Source organism: Budorcas taxicolor, chromosome 16 (genome assembly GCF_023091745.1).
Source record: "Budorcas taxicolor isolate Tak-1 chromosome 16, Takin1.1, whole genome shotgun sequence".
Classification (NCBI taxonomy): Eukaryota; Metazoa; Chordata; class Mammalia; order Artiodactyla; family Bovidae; genus Budorcas; species Budorcas taxicolor.
The window spans coordinates 44,118,993-44,135,493 of record NC_068925.1 but is presented as its reverse complement, the minus strand read 5'-3'; the positions used below and the strand labels follow the sequence as shown (position 1 = coordinate 44,135,493).

At 38.8% G+C, this 16,501-nt stretch overlaps 1 protein-coding gene across 1 annotated transcript in view; it reads left to right on the top strand.

Annotated features, from left to right (window-relative positions):
- The window catches only part of KIF1B (kinesin family member 1B), a 189,576-nt gene that overhangs the window by 47,704 nt on the left and 125,371 nt on the right, over positions 1 to 16,501 (top strand). Inside the window, exons 11-15 of the mRNA XM_052653410.1 lie at positions 3,649 to 3,724; positions 7,769 to 7,847; positions 8,620 to 8,762; positions 9,815 to 9,856; positions 12,581 to 12,792. Coding sequence (XP_052509370.1) covers positions 3,649 to 3,724; positions 7,769 to 7,847; positions 8,620 to 8,762; positions 9,815 to 9,856; positions 12,581 to 12,792 — 552 coding nt within the window. The remainder of the gene's footprint in view (positions 1 to 3,648; positions 3,725 to 7,768; positions 7,848 to 8,619; positions 8,763 to 9,814; positions 9,857 to 12,580; positions 12,793 to 16,501) is intronic.

Genomic DNA, 16,501 nt, shown 5'->3' with positions numbered 1-16,501 from the left:
TTCTTTGGTTATACATAAAGTGAAGGCTCTAAGATCAAATTAAATTTCTAACTGTTTTTAACTGTTAAATGTTTCCAGAAAACATTGCATTCTTATTAATCCAGATACAATAGATTTTTCTTTTCCTCATATTTCTATAGAGATATTCTAAAATTTATTAATACTCTTTTGCATAAATAATAGGGCACTTAACAGTTTGATCTGAATCACGAGTATCATGGGGGAGAGAGGCAGTGTCTGCTTTGAAATATTTTTAAATATATAGATTTGCATATTCTCTAGTTCTATAAAAATATTTTAAAAAGTGCTGGTTTTCTGGGTTTTTGCTTTTTGTTTTGTTCTGTTCATTGGACAGGGCTGCCTGAGACTAAAACATCTCTCTGCTGTTTGATATAATGCATGTGTGGATATTCTTCCAATGTCTAATCTAGGTCCTGGAACAATGAAAACTTAAAATTTAGTGATTATTCTAACTTGTCCTGTCCATTTGATCATCTGTTTACATCTGTATCAACCAGAGGAAAAGTTTACAAAGTATTTTTTCCATGATTTCCCTCACTGATCTATGTCACAAAATTTTGCAAATGATCTTTTATAATCTGTTTTATAAAACCCAGTTTAGTACTCTGTGTCTGTGTCATAAACTGTAACAGGTCAGAAATAAATGTTAATTTTTATATAACAAGCATGATTTTTGTTTAATTAAGATATATCGTTATTTTCAATGGGAAGAGAAACAGGATTATTTCCATCCATACTTAAATAGTATTTTTTAGTGAGGTTAGTGATCTAAGTAAAGCTTGTTATGTAGTGGCTGAAACACTTATTTTTTTAAAAAATTGTGGATGTGAGAACAGGAGATTAATTTGTATGCGAGCGAGCAGAGAAGAAATGGCTAAAGTTCTGGGATATTTTTAAATGGAAAAGATTGAAGTGCTATTTATACTTCTTCATTTAGCTACTCCTTCTTAGTTTAGCCTAATTGACAGAGATGAATATGGAACATTTTAGAATCTGACACTGCTTACTTATTTTTACAGTTCTGTTGGCAGTCATTGTAATTGGCATACTTTAAATCTTGCAGCATTTTCAGTACTAAGGATAGGCAAAGTGAAGTGTTTAGATGCAGTGGGGAACGGAGAGGATAAACTGAGGTTTCAGGCCCCAAGAATTTCATGTGGAATGAAAGTCCCACTCAGCTATGAATGACCGAGAGGATTAATTCTCCCTAAAGGTCTGTGTAACTTAGAAATACAACCTGCTGTGGGAAATGATGTCCTCATAGGTGAATGTGTCTGTGGGTGGAGCTGGATGAGATGTTGTTCAGTCACTAAGATGACAGCCTGACTCTTTGCAACCCCATTGACTGCAGCATGCCAGGCTTCCACCTGTCCTTCACTATCTCTGGGAGTTTGCTCAGGTTCATGTCCATTGAGTTGGTGATGCTATTCAGCCATCTCAAGATGTAGGGGACATGTTTGATGAGATGGAATTCAAGTACCAACTTGCCTACTTCTTTTCCTTCCAACAAATCAGAAGTCAGCTACTTAGTACTGTTTTTCTGAATACCCAGGATTTAGCAAGAATTAGATCATGCTCAATAACCTCAGATATGCAGGTGCACCACCCTTATGGCAGAAAGTGAAGAGGAACTGAAGGAGCCTCTTGATGAAAGTGAAAGAGGAGAGTGAAAAAGCTGGCTTAAAACTAAACATTCAAAAAACGAAGATCATGGCATCTGGTCCCATCACCTCATGGCAAATAAATGGGGAAACAATGGAAACAGTGACAGACTTTATTTTCTTGGGCTCGAATATCACTGCAGATGGTGACTGCAGCCATGAAATTAAAAGACGTTTGCTCCTTGGAAGAAAAGCTATGACAAACCTAGAAAGCATATTAAAAAGCAGAGACGTTGCTTTGCTGACAAAGGTCCATCTAGTCAAAGCTATGGTTTTCCCACTAGTCATTTATGAATGTGAGAGTTGGACTATAAAGAAAGCTGAGTGCCAAAGAATTGATGCTTTTGAACTGTGGTGTTGGAGAAGACTCTTGCGAGTCCCTTGGACTGCAAGGATATCAAAATAGTCAATCCTAAAGGAAATCAGTCCTGAATATTCATTGGAGGGACTGATGCTGAAGCTCTAGTACTTTGGGCACCTGATGTGAAGAATGGACTCATTGGAAAAGACCCTGATGCTGGGAAGGATTGAAGGCAGGAGGAGAAGGGAATGACAGAGAATGAGATGGTTGGATGGCATCACTGACTCAATGGACACGAGTTTGAGCAAGCTCCAGGAATTGGTGATGGACAGGGAAGCCTGGGGTCCTTCAGTCCATGGGGTCACAAACAGACACGACTTAGTGACTGAACTGAACTGAGGTCATCGTTAATTTAATATGACCTCAGATTATGCTAGGAATAGATTATTAAACTGCTGTTACCGGGGAGATGCCTATCAGTGAAACCTGGCTTTCCCCTTAGTAACGTCTTTAATTATCACCACACAGTAGTCAGCCAGCAGATGTTGGAGTAGCCAAAGCATTTGCATTGTGTTTTACTTTCAGAGAGTATAATTTCCTTCATCTCAGCACTGGTTTTGCGTTGGTGTCTTTTGCTTTATCCTGTGATAATGAGATGGGCCATGGAGAGAGCAGTACAAGGAAACTTTTTATAAATATAGAAACTTTATCTTGCAGTCTCTCTAAATCTCGTGATCTGCAAATTGCATTGCTTTCTTAGACCTTTTCACTTTGACTCCTAATTCTAATGGTCAGATTTATTTTTGACATAATTTCCTTTTAAAGAAACCTAGTATGTTTTACAATGTAAGAGTTATGAGTTATGCAGTAACCACCTTGATGATTTGGTGGTTGACCAGATAAATTTATTAAATGAGTTGCTCCTACACATCCAACCTGGAATGCACAAGATTCATATTTGCCCCTCTGTAAAAGTAAAAATTATTATTTGAGGTTTGCTATTAGATGATATTAAAAAAATCATTGTTAATTTTGTTAAGTGTGAGAGTGGTCTTATAGTTACTTTTTTCTTTTTTGTTAAGTCTTTCTCTGTTAGAGATATGTACCTGAAGTATTTTTAGGTGAAATGTGGATTTGCTTTAGAGCCAGCTATAAATGACACAAGCTATAAATGACAGGATATTAGATAATAGTGTTATATTGGTGTTAAATTTCCTAACTTTGGTCATTGAACTGTGGCTGTGTAAGAGAATGTCCTTATCTGCTGAAGTGTTTAGGGGTAAAAGGGCATAGGGTCTGTAGTTTCCTCCAGAACGGTTCAGAAAGAAAAAAATGTAGGGAAGACTGAGTGAAATTGAAATGTGATTGGTGAAATATTGATAATGGTCAGAGCTGCGTGATGGATATATGGTAGTTCATTAGGGTAGTCTCCAAACTGCTGTGAATACTGTAAATTTTTCAGAATAAAATATAATAAATAATTATTTATTGAATGAGCTTTGGGTTTTGTGAAGAACTGAAGCTGTGAGTGTTAAATTTCAACAGTGATGGCACCCCACTGTAATTTAGTTTACTTGGAAATTTTAGTCTGGTTTGCCTTCCATCTGAATTATTCCTATCTAACAATGCTAAGAAAGGCTAAGGCCATTTCTTTCTGTTTAATAGAGTAAGAAGAAGAAGAAAACTGATTTTATTCCCTACAGAGATTCTGTACTTACTTGGCTCCTTCGAGAAAATCTAGGTATGTAATCATCTTTTTAAAGGTGTGAAATCATCCTTTTGAAGCTGTTTGCCAATTATCTTTGTGGTTCATTTTGCTGTGTGTCTGCTTTTTGAGAAGAATAATCTGTTACTAACTTGAGTGATCTTTCTCTTTTTTCATTTTTACTCTTGATTTAAGTTGGTTGAATTTGCTTACCTTAATTGTATTTATTTATTTATACCAGTTTTTTTGAGATATAATTGACCATACAGAACTGTATAAATTGAAGGTATGCAGCATAATGATTTGGCTTACATACATTGTGAAATGATTATCACAATAAGTTTAGTGAACATCCGTTATCTTGTATAGATTAAACAAATTAAAGAAATAGGAAAATAATTTTTCTTGTGATGAGAACTCAAGATTTACTCTCTCAACAACTTTCATATATAACATGGTCATCGTTCAGTCTCTTAGCGTGTCTGACTCTTTGCAACTCCGTGAACTGCAGCACACCAGGCTTCCCTGTCCTTCATTATCTCCTGGAGCTTGCTCAAACTCATATCCATTGATTTGGTGATGCCATCCAAACATCTCATTCTCTGTCATCCCCTTCTTCTCCTGCCTTCAATCTTTCCCAGCACTGGGGTCTTTTTTAATGTGTTGGCTCTGTGCATCAGGTGGCCAAAGTGTTGGAGCTTCAGCTTCATATATAACGTACTGCAGTGTTAATTATATTTATCGTGTTGTAGATTATATTCCTAGTATTTATTTATCTTATAACTGGAAGTTTGTACCTTTGGACTACATTCATCTAATTTCCCCTCTGCCCTAACCACTGCCGCTGTAATGAGTCTATTCTCTATTTCCACGTTTGTTTGTTTGTTTTTGAAGTATAGTTGAGCTACAGCACTCTGTTAGTTCCTGTTACACAAAAAACAATTTGGTATTTCTATGCATTTCAAACAAATCACCAATAAGTCTACTTAACGATATGTTACCATACAAAGATGTTATGTAGTTATTCACTGTATGTCCCAGCTGTACATAGCTGTCTTTATATGTGGATTATGTTGAATTATTGATCTAAGTTCATGCATTTTAACAACCCAGCCTTTTTACTGCTCCACCAACTCATGTTTAATGTTTTAACACCATATTTTATATCTTTTGTTTTGTGTATCCCTTAACTCTTTATTGAGGATAGAGATGATTTTACTACTTTTGTCTGTTAACCTTCCTACTTGCTTTATACATGACTGATTTACTACCTTTACTGTATATTTGCCTTTACCAGTGAGATTTTTCCTTTCGTAGTTTTCATGTTTTTTTGTGGCCTTTTCTTTTTTACTTAGAGAAGTCCCTTTAACATTTCTTGTAAAACTGGTTTGGTGGTGCTGAACTCTTTTAGCTCTTGCTTAAATGTAAAAATTTTGATATCTCCATCAAATCTGAATGAAAGCCTTTGCAGCTAGAGATGATTAGTTATAGGTTTTTCCCTTTCATCATTTTAAATATGTTGTGCCACTCCCTTCTAGAGAGTTTCTTCTGGAAAGTCAGCTGATAGCCTTACAGTAACTTGTTTCTTTTCCCTTGCTGCTTTTAATATTCTCTCCTTATCTTTAATTTTTGCCATTTTAATTACAATGTGTCTAGAGTGATGCTCTTTGGGTTGATCCTGTTTGGGACTCTCTGTGCTTCCTGGATGTCTTTTTTCTTCCCCAGGTTAGGGAAGTTTTCATCTATTATATCTTCAAATGTGTTCTCTCCCTCTTCTCCTTGGGCAGCCTTGTGTTTGTACACTTGTTGTTGTACCAGGGGTCTCTTAAACCATCCTCATTTCTTCTTATTCTTTTTTCTGTTCAGCCTTAGTTATTTCCGCGATTCCATCTTCCAACTCCCTGATCCATTCCTCTGTATCATCTAATCTACTGTTGATTCCTTCTAGTGTATTATTCATTTCAGTTATTCTTCATTGTTTTTTTTTTGTTGTTCTTCTTTATATTTTCTAACTCTTGTTAAAAACTTCTAACTTGTTATTCTGTTCATTTAGTCTTCTCCCGAGTTCTTTGAACATCTTTACAATCATTACCATGAACTCTCTATTTGGTAGACTGCCTTTTCCACTTAGTTCTTCTAGGGTTTTATCTTGTTCCTTCGTTTTGAACATATTTCTCTGTTGCCTCATTTTGCCTAATTTATTGTTTTTATTTGTGTGTATCAGGTAGGTTGGTTAGGTGTCCTGACCTTGGAGAAGTGGCCTTTTTTAGGACATGTCCTGTGTATCCCAGTGGTGCACTTCCCTCTGGTCACCAGAGCTGTATGCTCTAGGGGTGTCCCATGTTTGGGCAGCATGTGTCCTTCTGTTGTGGCAGGCTGGCTGCTGTGGGAAGTCTGGGAGGTGTTGGCTGACCCCTGTTCTGGTTGGTTTCTGGGCCCTGTGTTGTGTGGAGGCTGCCATCCATTGGTGGGTGGGGCTGAGTTCTGGAGTGGGTGGTTCCAAGGCTGGGGGCCTGGATGTGTTGTCAGTCTGCTGGCAGGCAGGGCCAGTTCCTGACAGGATGCTTGCAGAATCTGGTGTTCCAAAGCTCGTGTTGGCATGCTGGTGAGTAGGACTAGGTCCTAGAGTAGCTGCAGGGTCCAGGGTGTCTTGGAGCTGGTATTGGCCTGCTGGCAGTTGGGACTGGAGCCCAGGACATCCTGGGGCTAGTGCCAGCCTGTTGGTGGGCAGAGCTGGAGCCCAGGTCTCTGACTGTAGGGCCCTAGGGGTCCTTGGGGCTGGGGCTAGTGCCAGTGTGCTGGTGTGGGGTAGGACGCAGGTCCTGGGCACTCAGGTAGACAGGACTGGGTGGCTGTGGGTTCTGGGGTCTTAAGACAGCAGACCTGCTGGTGGGTAAGGCAAGTCCCAGCACTTATCAGCTAGAGGGAGAATTCCAAAGTGGAACTTTCTGTGCCAGTGTCCTTGTGGTAGAACGAGCTCCTCAAATTGGCTGCCGCCAGGGAGCACTCCTGCCTCTTGTCCTCCAGGATCAGCCCAGGGGTCAGACCTAGTCTCCTTTCAGGTTACTGCCTCTGCCCTGGGTCCCGGGGCACGTGAGATTGTGTGTGTGCTCCTTAAGAGTGGAGTCTCTCTTCCCACAGCCCTCTGGCTTTCCCAAAAGTAAGCCCCGCTGGGCTTCAAATCAAACTTTCTGGGGGCTTATCTTTTGGTGCAGGAGCTCAAGCGGAGCTTGGACCCCTTTCTCTTTGCAGAGAACCTCTGCAGTTGTCATTATCCTCATTTGTGGCTCAACCACGCAGGGCTGTGGGTCTTGACCGTTCCATATCTCTACCCCACCTACCTGTCTCCTTGTGATTCCTCCTTTAGTTTTAGGACTTTCCTGCTAGTCGTTTGATTTTTCTTACCAATAGTTGCTTTGTAAATAGTTGTTATTTTGTGTGCCTGTGGAAAGAGGTGAGCTCAGGGTCTTCCTGCTCTGCCATCTTAGCTAATAGAGTAACCAGAGTGCTACTTTCAGTGAGCATTTTTAATATCTTTCCTGTGATATTATTGCCCACCTTTAAATCAGGGTTTGCTCCCATGTCTTGTTTACTTTAGGACATGAACTGTGTAGTAGTTGTTTATCTGACCACACACCTGCTTCAAACTGTTGTTCCTTTTTGAAAACCCCATGCTCCTTTGAGAGAGAGGCACGTTATCAGATGTAACTCCTCTTTGCTGATGTTTTTGGATCTTTTACCTGATATTCACTGTTCTTTTAGCCCCTTTCCCTCTTTCTTGATAAGGAGGGAGTGATTAGCTGTGTTACATGTTGCTGATGGAAGGAAGTGGCTGAGAATGGCTATTCATGTCACCAGTGACTTTCATATCATTAAGAGTGGCTCTAGTGGAGTTTCTGGGGAAACTGGACACAGTACATCCAGACACCAATATTTACATGTAACGATGCCTGGCCTGGGGACATTTTAAAAATTTACTGATTAAATCTTAGAATCTGAGGTTTTGCTGTCTGGACACATTCAATGAAGTTTTTTTATAAAACAAGTATGATTTGAGATAATCATGATTCATCTTTTTAGGTGGCAATTCTCGGACTGCAATGGTTGCTGCTCTGAGCCCAGCTGATATCAACTATGATGAAACTTTGAGCACTCTGAGGTACTCCCGTTTGATCTCAATAGTTAATGAAAACACAGTGTTTCCCATAAGTCATCTTGTTAGGCCATGGGTTGTCTTATGCTGTGTGGGTAGTTGCTTGAGTAAACAATGACCCATCCCTTTTATAACAGGGAACACACATACACACATACAAACCTGTTTATACTTTTCAGTTTCATTGAGAAAAGCAGGAACTTTTTCATAAGAAAGATATTAAATTTGCTCTAGTGAGATTTTGGGGTAACTTTTAGATAATAGTAAAAACTTCTTAAAATATTTTCTATAGAAAGAAGTGTCCCCTTCTCATGTTTGTCATTATAGAAGTGCTTACTCACATCATAACAAATAATAAAGTTATGAGTACATGTAATATTTTAAAAATTACTGACAGGATGTTCACTAATAGGATAGTTTTGTATGTGATTAAGTTCAATTACATTAATCTGGAATTTTCAACTTTTCTCTCATCAAAAAAATTTTTGATATAATGGAAGAAACACTATATAGTCTAATAAGTTAGTTTTGAGATATATTTTGATATTAGTCTCTGATATTTATTTCCTTTGTGATCTTGAGGAAATCACTTAGATTCATTGGAGCCTTTTCCCACATCTTTATAAGGTATAAAAATAATGCTTTCTACATATGTATTTTTACTAAGGTTCATAAAAATGTGTAAACACTCAAGCTGTTTTTAGAAATAATGGTATGTTACTTATGAGAAGTAGAGCATTTAAGGAATGGCAAAAATGTGTCTTCTTTTTGGATCTAGATATGCAGATCGTGCAAAACAAATTAAATGTAATGCTGTTATCAATGAGGACCCCAATGCCAAACTGGTTCGTGAATTAAAGGAGGAGGTGACACGGCTGAAGGACCTTCTTCGTGCTCAGGGGCTGGGAGATATTATTGATAGTAAGTGAATTAAGGACCAGCACAAAATCTATTCCTTTCTAGGGCTCTTAAACTTAGAGTTAAGGAACTTGGTGACAAAGAGTTTTTGGGTTTTTCTTAACCTTTTAAGAAGTCAATTGAGGGTAGTTCCCTGGTGGCATAGTGGTTAGGATTTTTGGCTCTTACTGCTGTGGCCCAGGTTCAATCCTTGGTCAGGGGAACCAAGATCCCACAAGCTGTACAGCACGCCCACCCCAAAAGCTCATTGAAAATGATCTCAGAATTTCTTTTATGTACCCATGTATCAGATTTTGAACTCATGAAATTACTTTTTAAAATGTTATATATAAAAAAAAAATGTTATATATCATTACTTATATTTGTTGTTGGATTTCTATTTTAGATCAGCAGTGAAGTTTATTAGGAATGTTTATTCTCACTGCGAAGTTAATCACTTCATAAAATTGTTACTTCAATTTTTTGTTTTTTGTGTTTTGGGTTTCTTTGGATTAATGTAGTAGTAATACTGAATATATTTGTAAGAGACCCACCATTCCAGTCTCCTTTCTGATAAGATTTACCTTTGAGTGGTTAAATGCCCCCCAACTCACTCCTTATAAATTTATGAAGGGGCAAATAACCAAATCCCGTCAAGTTCAAGAATTAGACTTCCAGAGAGTCTTACAATGTTGTCTTAAAATGACTCTCTAACCTCAGTGATCTGCCTACAAAATGTCTAATCAGAAGTTCTCCTGAGAGAGTTAACTAGAATATTCAGTATAATGGTATATGAGTTTACTTAATAAAGCATATTTTTATTTTTTGAGTTTCAGATTAATATTATTATTTGGCATTTTAATAAGATTTTCAAGGCCTCTTCTAGTTTAGTTCTTCTTACTGATTAACACCTGAATTTAAATGAATACATACTGTTTGTAAAATGGTAGTATGTTATTCTAAGTGTTAATTATTTTCAGCTTCCCAAATACCAAATACTGCTCTGTTCCCTTTCTATGTCACTACTGAACCTGAACTTTGACCCTTTTTGTATTTTCCCTCTTGCTTACCTTCAGTTGATCCATTGATCGATGATTACTCGGGAAGTGGAGGCAAATGTGTGTATCTCATGTATTGGTGGTTTCCAGTACTCTGACTTGCTACTCTGCCTCTGCTGGCTCAGCCTTAAGATGCGCTTTGCATGTCAGCGATCCTAACAGGGAAATCCCAGACAGAGCATAGTAGATTCAGAAATTATTCCTATTTTTGTACTTTTCCATTAGCAGAGCAGACTTCGCTGAATTTCAGTCTGTGGCTTGAATTAGGTCAAGAGGCTTAAAAACCTCTTGTTGCTTTACTCTTTAGTTTTTCCACTTTAGTTTTGTGTGATTAAATTGAATCCAAACTCATAGATGGTGATGGTAGTGATGACAGCAGCTCACATGTATTGAGTGTTTATAATGTGCTGGGACCTATTCCAGGTATCCTGAATATATTATCTGTTTTAAACCTGTCAGTGACTCGCACAAAGTTCCTTTTTCACCTGTTTTGCCAACGAGGACACTGCTGCCTGGAGTGGCTAGTTTGCACTAAATGAGATCCCGTGGTTTCTATGTGGTCAGACTGGATAGTGTAACTAAGAGCCCTCATTTTTAATCATTATGGCACTTTTTTGGCCTCTTGATCCCTCACGGTCTGATTACTTATTAGAAAAATCCTTTTAAAATAGCTAACTCTGAGCCTTAGTGTATATATAATTGAAAGAAGTCACTTCTAGTTGGCCAAATCTCTGGGCTGGAGTAGCTCTGTGATGTTGGATTAGCACTCACCTGTGCTTATGCCAAGCATATTTCCTCCAGATCTTGGACCTCAGCTTACTTAATGATTAGGTAAACTTTTTTACTCATTCATGAATTACAAATTAAATTTTTTAAAACTTGGGTGTCAAAAATGTGTGCTTGAAATGAGGACTTTTTATAAAGGGATCAGACCTCATTACTCTCTCCATATCTATCACTCTTTTAATCCAACTCATAAATAACTCATAAATAAAGGAAGAATCTTGATTTGGGGGTGATTCAGTTTTAGATTTTTGTTGGTTTGTTTGTTTCTGTGGTAGGTCATGTGATAGGGCTTGGCAAACACAGGAGAAGCCCAGTGCAGCCCTGGCTGCTGTCTTGAGTTTCAGCCTCGAAGGCCCTGTAATGTCCTAACCCACAGCGACTCTTGGACTGTAACCGCTCTGTCTGAGATTTCTGAAGCCAGCTGGTTCTGGTGTGGGAAAGACACCCTTTGTTCTTGCTTTTGTGCTGCTGGTGCTGCTGCTGCCAGCTTGTTGCCTCACTTTTTCTGAGCAGTTGTGGCATCTCCCAAAAAGCTATGCATGACTGAGTTTTAATTCTGTGTCCATGCAGGGGAGCATCCCTGACAACTGAGTTTCCGTTTCGATCGCTGCACTTAATGCCTTATAGGGCTTGCATGTGTCAGCTGGACCTGCCAACCTGTTCTTCCCTACCTTGCTGCTACCACCTGGTGGCTAATTTTTTGCAACATTTCCTACCCCCTCTCCCTTTTAAAATTTGCTTGTTTTCCTATGTTCTATTTTTGCAGATGGTGGTTCTCAAACTGTCTTGAAGCAACCACTGGTTTTAAGGGGATTCAGGACATGGCTTTGATTAAGTTCACATGGGATAGACTCAGAGAAAACTAATAATATTTTTTCTGACTCTTTGTATTGACTCATATCCTTTAAGGAAAATTTACTTAGTTTTGATATGAATTTTGAGTAGTATAGATTTTCTTACATATAAACATGAGCTAATTTAAAAATAAGAACACACCAGTACCTATGGATTTCCTCTGGTGCCTACTGGAGAAAGATGACTGATGAAGAAAAGTACAAATGGCAATTTAATGAATTTGTTGTTTGTGGCTCTTTTTACCAAAACTAAGTTTAAAAGCAAAATTCAGAATTCTGTTAAAGACTTAAGTAAATGAAAGTATCTCCCTAAAACTTGCATATCATACTAGGAACTCGGCTTCCCCGTGACTCATGGTCATTCTGTTAGGCAAAGTGAGAGCCTTACTTAAATTAGTAGATAATTAGCTTTAATTTTTGCTTACTCCAATAGATGAACGTGAGCTACACCGGATTTAATAATTGGCTCATTGTTCATCCCTGTTGAGGTAATTAGCTCTGAGTTCTTAGCCAGGACTTATACAAGACTCCTGTAGTTTTTGCACTTACCTCTTCTTTTTTTAAAAGATATATTTAAAAAATGCTTGTTAGCATACAAAGAACACTACTAAGTGCTCAGATTTTTGTTTTATTGTAACATTTTCTTGGGAGTTTTTCCCGAGTCCCTTAAGATACTGGGCCAGGCTGATGTGTATTGATATTGACAGATAAATGATAATTTTTTTTCCTTTGCTGTTAGAACTATTGGCATTTAACAGTTGTGTTAACCTAAGACATTACAGATTTGGAGCTGTGGATAGGATGGAAGGCAGGTAGCCTGGCTGTGTGGGGACAGGGCTTCAGCAGTGTCCTTGGAGGCTCTGTGCCCCTCTATTAGATGCAGTGTTAACCCACACTGGACTTTCTAGTTTCTAAATTTAGGAGTAGTTCTTAACCTCTCCAATGCCAGTATTAAAAACAAAACAATTATGTTTGAGAACTGCCATCTAGAACAATTACAACTTGTCTTTGTATCATAACTTGTTTTTGTCTTACCACTTTAATGCTCTCCTTTCTTACACTGGTGTTCCTTCCTGTCTTTTTCCTTCTGCTGCTGCTTTCCTCTTTTCTACTTTTTCTGCCTTCCCTTCTTTCTATCTCCTAGATCTGAAAGATTTTCAGAACAATAAGCATAGGTACTTGCTAGCCTCTGAGAATCAACGTCCTGGCAATTTTTCCACAGCATCCATGGGATCCCTTACTTCATCTCCATCTTCCTGCTCACTTAATAGTCAGGTGGGCTTAACATCTGTGACCAGTATTCAGGAGAGAATCATGTCTACACCTGGAGGAGAGGAAGCCATCGAACGTCTGAAGGTAGGTAGTACCTACTCAGACTCAATGGAAGGTATTCTGTGTCATTCTACAAGACAAAGTAAGGATAAGAAACCATTGAGATGTTGGTTCAGGACATGAAAGAACTTTCTGACTCTCAGAAGTGTCCTGAAATTACTGCTTTGTAAGGTGATTAATTTCTTTTCACCAGACTGCTTGAGTCTGACATGGCTAGGCAGGGATGGGAGGGAGAGTTGCATGGGCAGGTCAGAGGTTGGCCAGGCAAGGTAACTGATAAGTAGGTGTGTCCATCTGTCATGTCCATAAGTAGATATGTCCATAGTTTATAAGTCATGGTGAAATCGTTTAGTTAGAAACTTCATTGGCAACTAATTAATTAAACATTTGGTTTCTTTGGAAGATGAAATTCCGCAAAGCACAGAATCTGCTTCTATTAGTAAAATATGTAATCAAAAGAAGGTTTGCACATTTGAGTAGCTATACCAGCTTTATTCAGAGACACATGAAATTATATTTTCTGGAAGTTCATGGAAAGCCCTGTGATCACTGCAGTGGCAGGGCTGCCCCTCCTGTGCAGGTGCACACAGGTCACGGATCTTAGTGCTGGTGCCATGTACTGGAGTCCTGTGTGTGGAGGTCACCCACTATGCCACCCAGTGGCTAACTCTTTGAGGTACTTTCTTGCCTCTCTCTGTGAATATGAATGTTATTCCCCCTCTGTGACTACAAAGAGAGCAGACAGTTGTCACCTGTGGTGCCATCCATCACTTCATCATGACAGCAACACAAATGCCTTTTCTTTCCCTGCTTGTCACTTCCAGGATGAGAGTTTGATCTGTCCCTTGTGGCCTTGGTATTCAAGAGTCCAGGGTGGGAAAAGCAAGGAGGGCAAAGAAACTGTAAGGAGCTGGGGGGTTGCAGCCCTGTACCCAGCGAGCAGTCCTCGTCGCGTGGACTCAGCATTCTTCACCACGGCTGCTCATTCAAGGACCGTGGAGAACAGTGACACACTTTGACAGGTTAACAATAGAAAAAGTTTGCTGAACGTTTTTGCTAAAGGGGAGTTTAGCTTGATAATTGTTGATGCTTTCATTTTGGTTTGCAGATGAGGCTGCAAAAAATGTTGAAGAATTGACTTCTGCCTCTCAATCAGCCTACCTTTTCTTTGGCATTCCAGTCACTTCTAACATAAGGTGCTTCAGAAACAAAAGTAATGATCTTGCTGCTTCCTTCAGGATTTGTTAGTGGAAAGGGGAGGAAATTCTGAAACACCTGACAAAGGGACAGGGAATGAGAAATCTTTTCATTAAATCTTGTAAAGAAAAGGATAATTTCTGCTACTGTAAAATTGACTTTGGAATTTTACTGAAGATGTTAGTGAAGGCCTATGCAAGAATTGTTTTTTGTTTCTGTATTTTATCACGATGAGCATCAGTGACAAAGTTGCTGTGTAGGGTTCTCTTCAGGCCAGTGGCAACATGCAGGGATTCTGTGGAAGGAAGCATTGAATCTGTCATTTATTATAAAATGTCATTTTTCTTTGAGAATTTGGAGTCTTACTATTTGAATCTTACCTTAATGTACAAATGAGATTACACTTCCTTAAACACTTCTTGGTATACAAAAAATTTTCTTCCCAACTGCTTAATGGAACCAACTGAAAATAACGTTGAATGTTAGGAGTCAAGATGTGGACCAGATGCTTTAAGTGTTAGGTCGCCCAGTATCTTCCGGATAGTTTCCAGGGAATAACACTGCCTTTATTCAAGGAACCCTCTCCCCAGCTTCCCTACTTCCCACCCAAAACAAAACTGTTTTATTGCTTTTAGCAGAAATAAGTTTCTGTGTTTTAATTCTCCTTTAAGCCAATCTAAATGACATTTCCTTTTTTCACTAGCTTTAGAAAATAGTTTCTTTATGGTTTTGCATTCAGTCTTGTTTTTTAATGCAGCATGGTAGTAGTGTGAGCACCTTAGTTCTGCTCCTAGTTTGTGAGTGGTGAGAAATCCATGTCAGCAGACATGCATTTTAATGCTGCAGGCAGATGACATCCTGTGTTCACAGGGCAAGGCAGTGGTTGTACGATAGAAATGCTTGCAGATTTCTCATTTTGGAGACTGTTTCATTGTTCTGAATGTGAAGGAATGGCATTCCTAAGACATGACACTGTAGGAGAAAAATACTGTAATGGAAAACATTAATGCAGGAGGGTCATTCATTTTCCTAACGTTTTATGTCCCTTTGTTTCTTTTTACTTTTGACTTTTTTAAAAAAGGGTCAGTTGGTAGAATACTTTTACACCGGGCATTACTATTGCTTCATTCATTGAATATTCTGTTTCCATGTGGAAGAGACCCAGGTTATCCATCATAAATACCCTGGGCCCTCTGCACATCTCAGGCAAAGAGAGTAACATGTAACTGCTTTCTGTTTTTAGCTGCACCTCAAAGTGAGTCGAAATGTTGTATCCTTGATTTGGATTCCGACTTAAGAAGAAGGTTTTCAATATGTGGCAATGGCTACTAGGTGGTGCCTCTGGTGTTTATTAGTCTGGCATCAGTGTCAGCACTCTGAGTGCCATAGCTCAGGCTTTTAGACTATAAATATCCACAGATATCCATTACAGAAGGACGCAAGGGTAAATGCTGTGCTTGGCAGCCCGAGGGCCCCACACTTGGAGCTGCTCACTCACGACGCAGGCTGCATTCAGTACAGTAAAACTTCTCTGATGGCTTCAAGGAATGTTCCGTGTAGTAAGCATGTAACTATTTAAATATCTCAATCTAAACTATAATTTTTTTTTTTCTGGGGAAATGTTTCTGACTTGTTCTGTGGACTTGTCTGCCATCTTAACTGATCATGATGATTTATTTGTGTTCAGCATTATGAACTGACTTAATAGCCAGTGCTATACAGGTAGCCAGACAGACATGATGTGAGATCAAAGGTAAAAGATGCCTGAGCCCAGCATGCCTGCGAGCTTAAAAAATGATCCTGATGTCACTCTGTTTTTCCAGGATTTTTTAATGTACAGTACCTGTAGGAAAGAAGACCTTTGAAGAGTGTCTCCTTAACTCCTCATTTCTAAAGCATGAATTCCAATTCAGTTTAATCTTAAATTCGACTTCTAGAATAAGTTATAGGTAGTGCTGGACCCCCATGTGCCACGCCTGCCTGCAGAGTTAATTGGTGACTCAGACTGAAAGCTACTGTCCTGTTGGCATCTTTGTTTCATTTATACTAAGTTTGACATTTAGCCTTGAAGAAAGAATATTTCCCAAGCTTTCTTAATTTATGGTGAGCTATCTCATAGAATATCTTATTTAAAGCCTGTGGATTCTGCCTTAGTTGGAAGAAGAACACACAGGAAACACAGCCATAGACCTGGCTCTGTAAGAAATGTGGCCTGAGGATAGTCACTTAGTTTCTCTGTGTTTCTAGAATGTCTCTGAAATAAGTGACTTTTTCCAGGGCTGAAGGTTTGCTAAATGACACTCAACATTGTTTCCTCAGAGTTTAAAAAAAAACTTTCTAGACAACATAAAAGTTGCAGCTTGAAGCTAAGGTAGTACCTTCCTCAGCTTACTCCTTAAATCTCTTTTCTACAAGGAGGTCATATTCTGACTTACCCTCTAGGTAGTGAATAAAATTAGAGAGGTCACACCAGAGTTGGCAGCAAGATGGTAAGAGGATTCCTAGACAGTATTGCTTCCTTGGGATTAGTTTACAG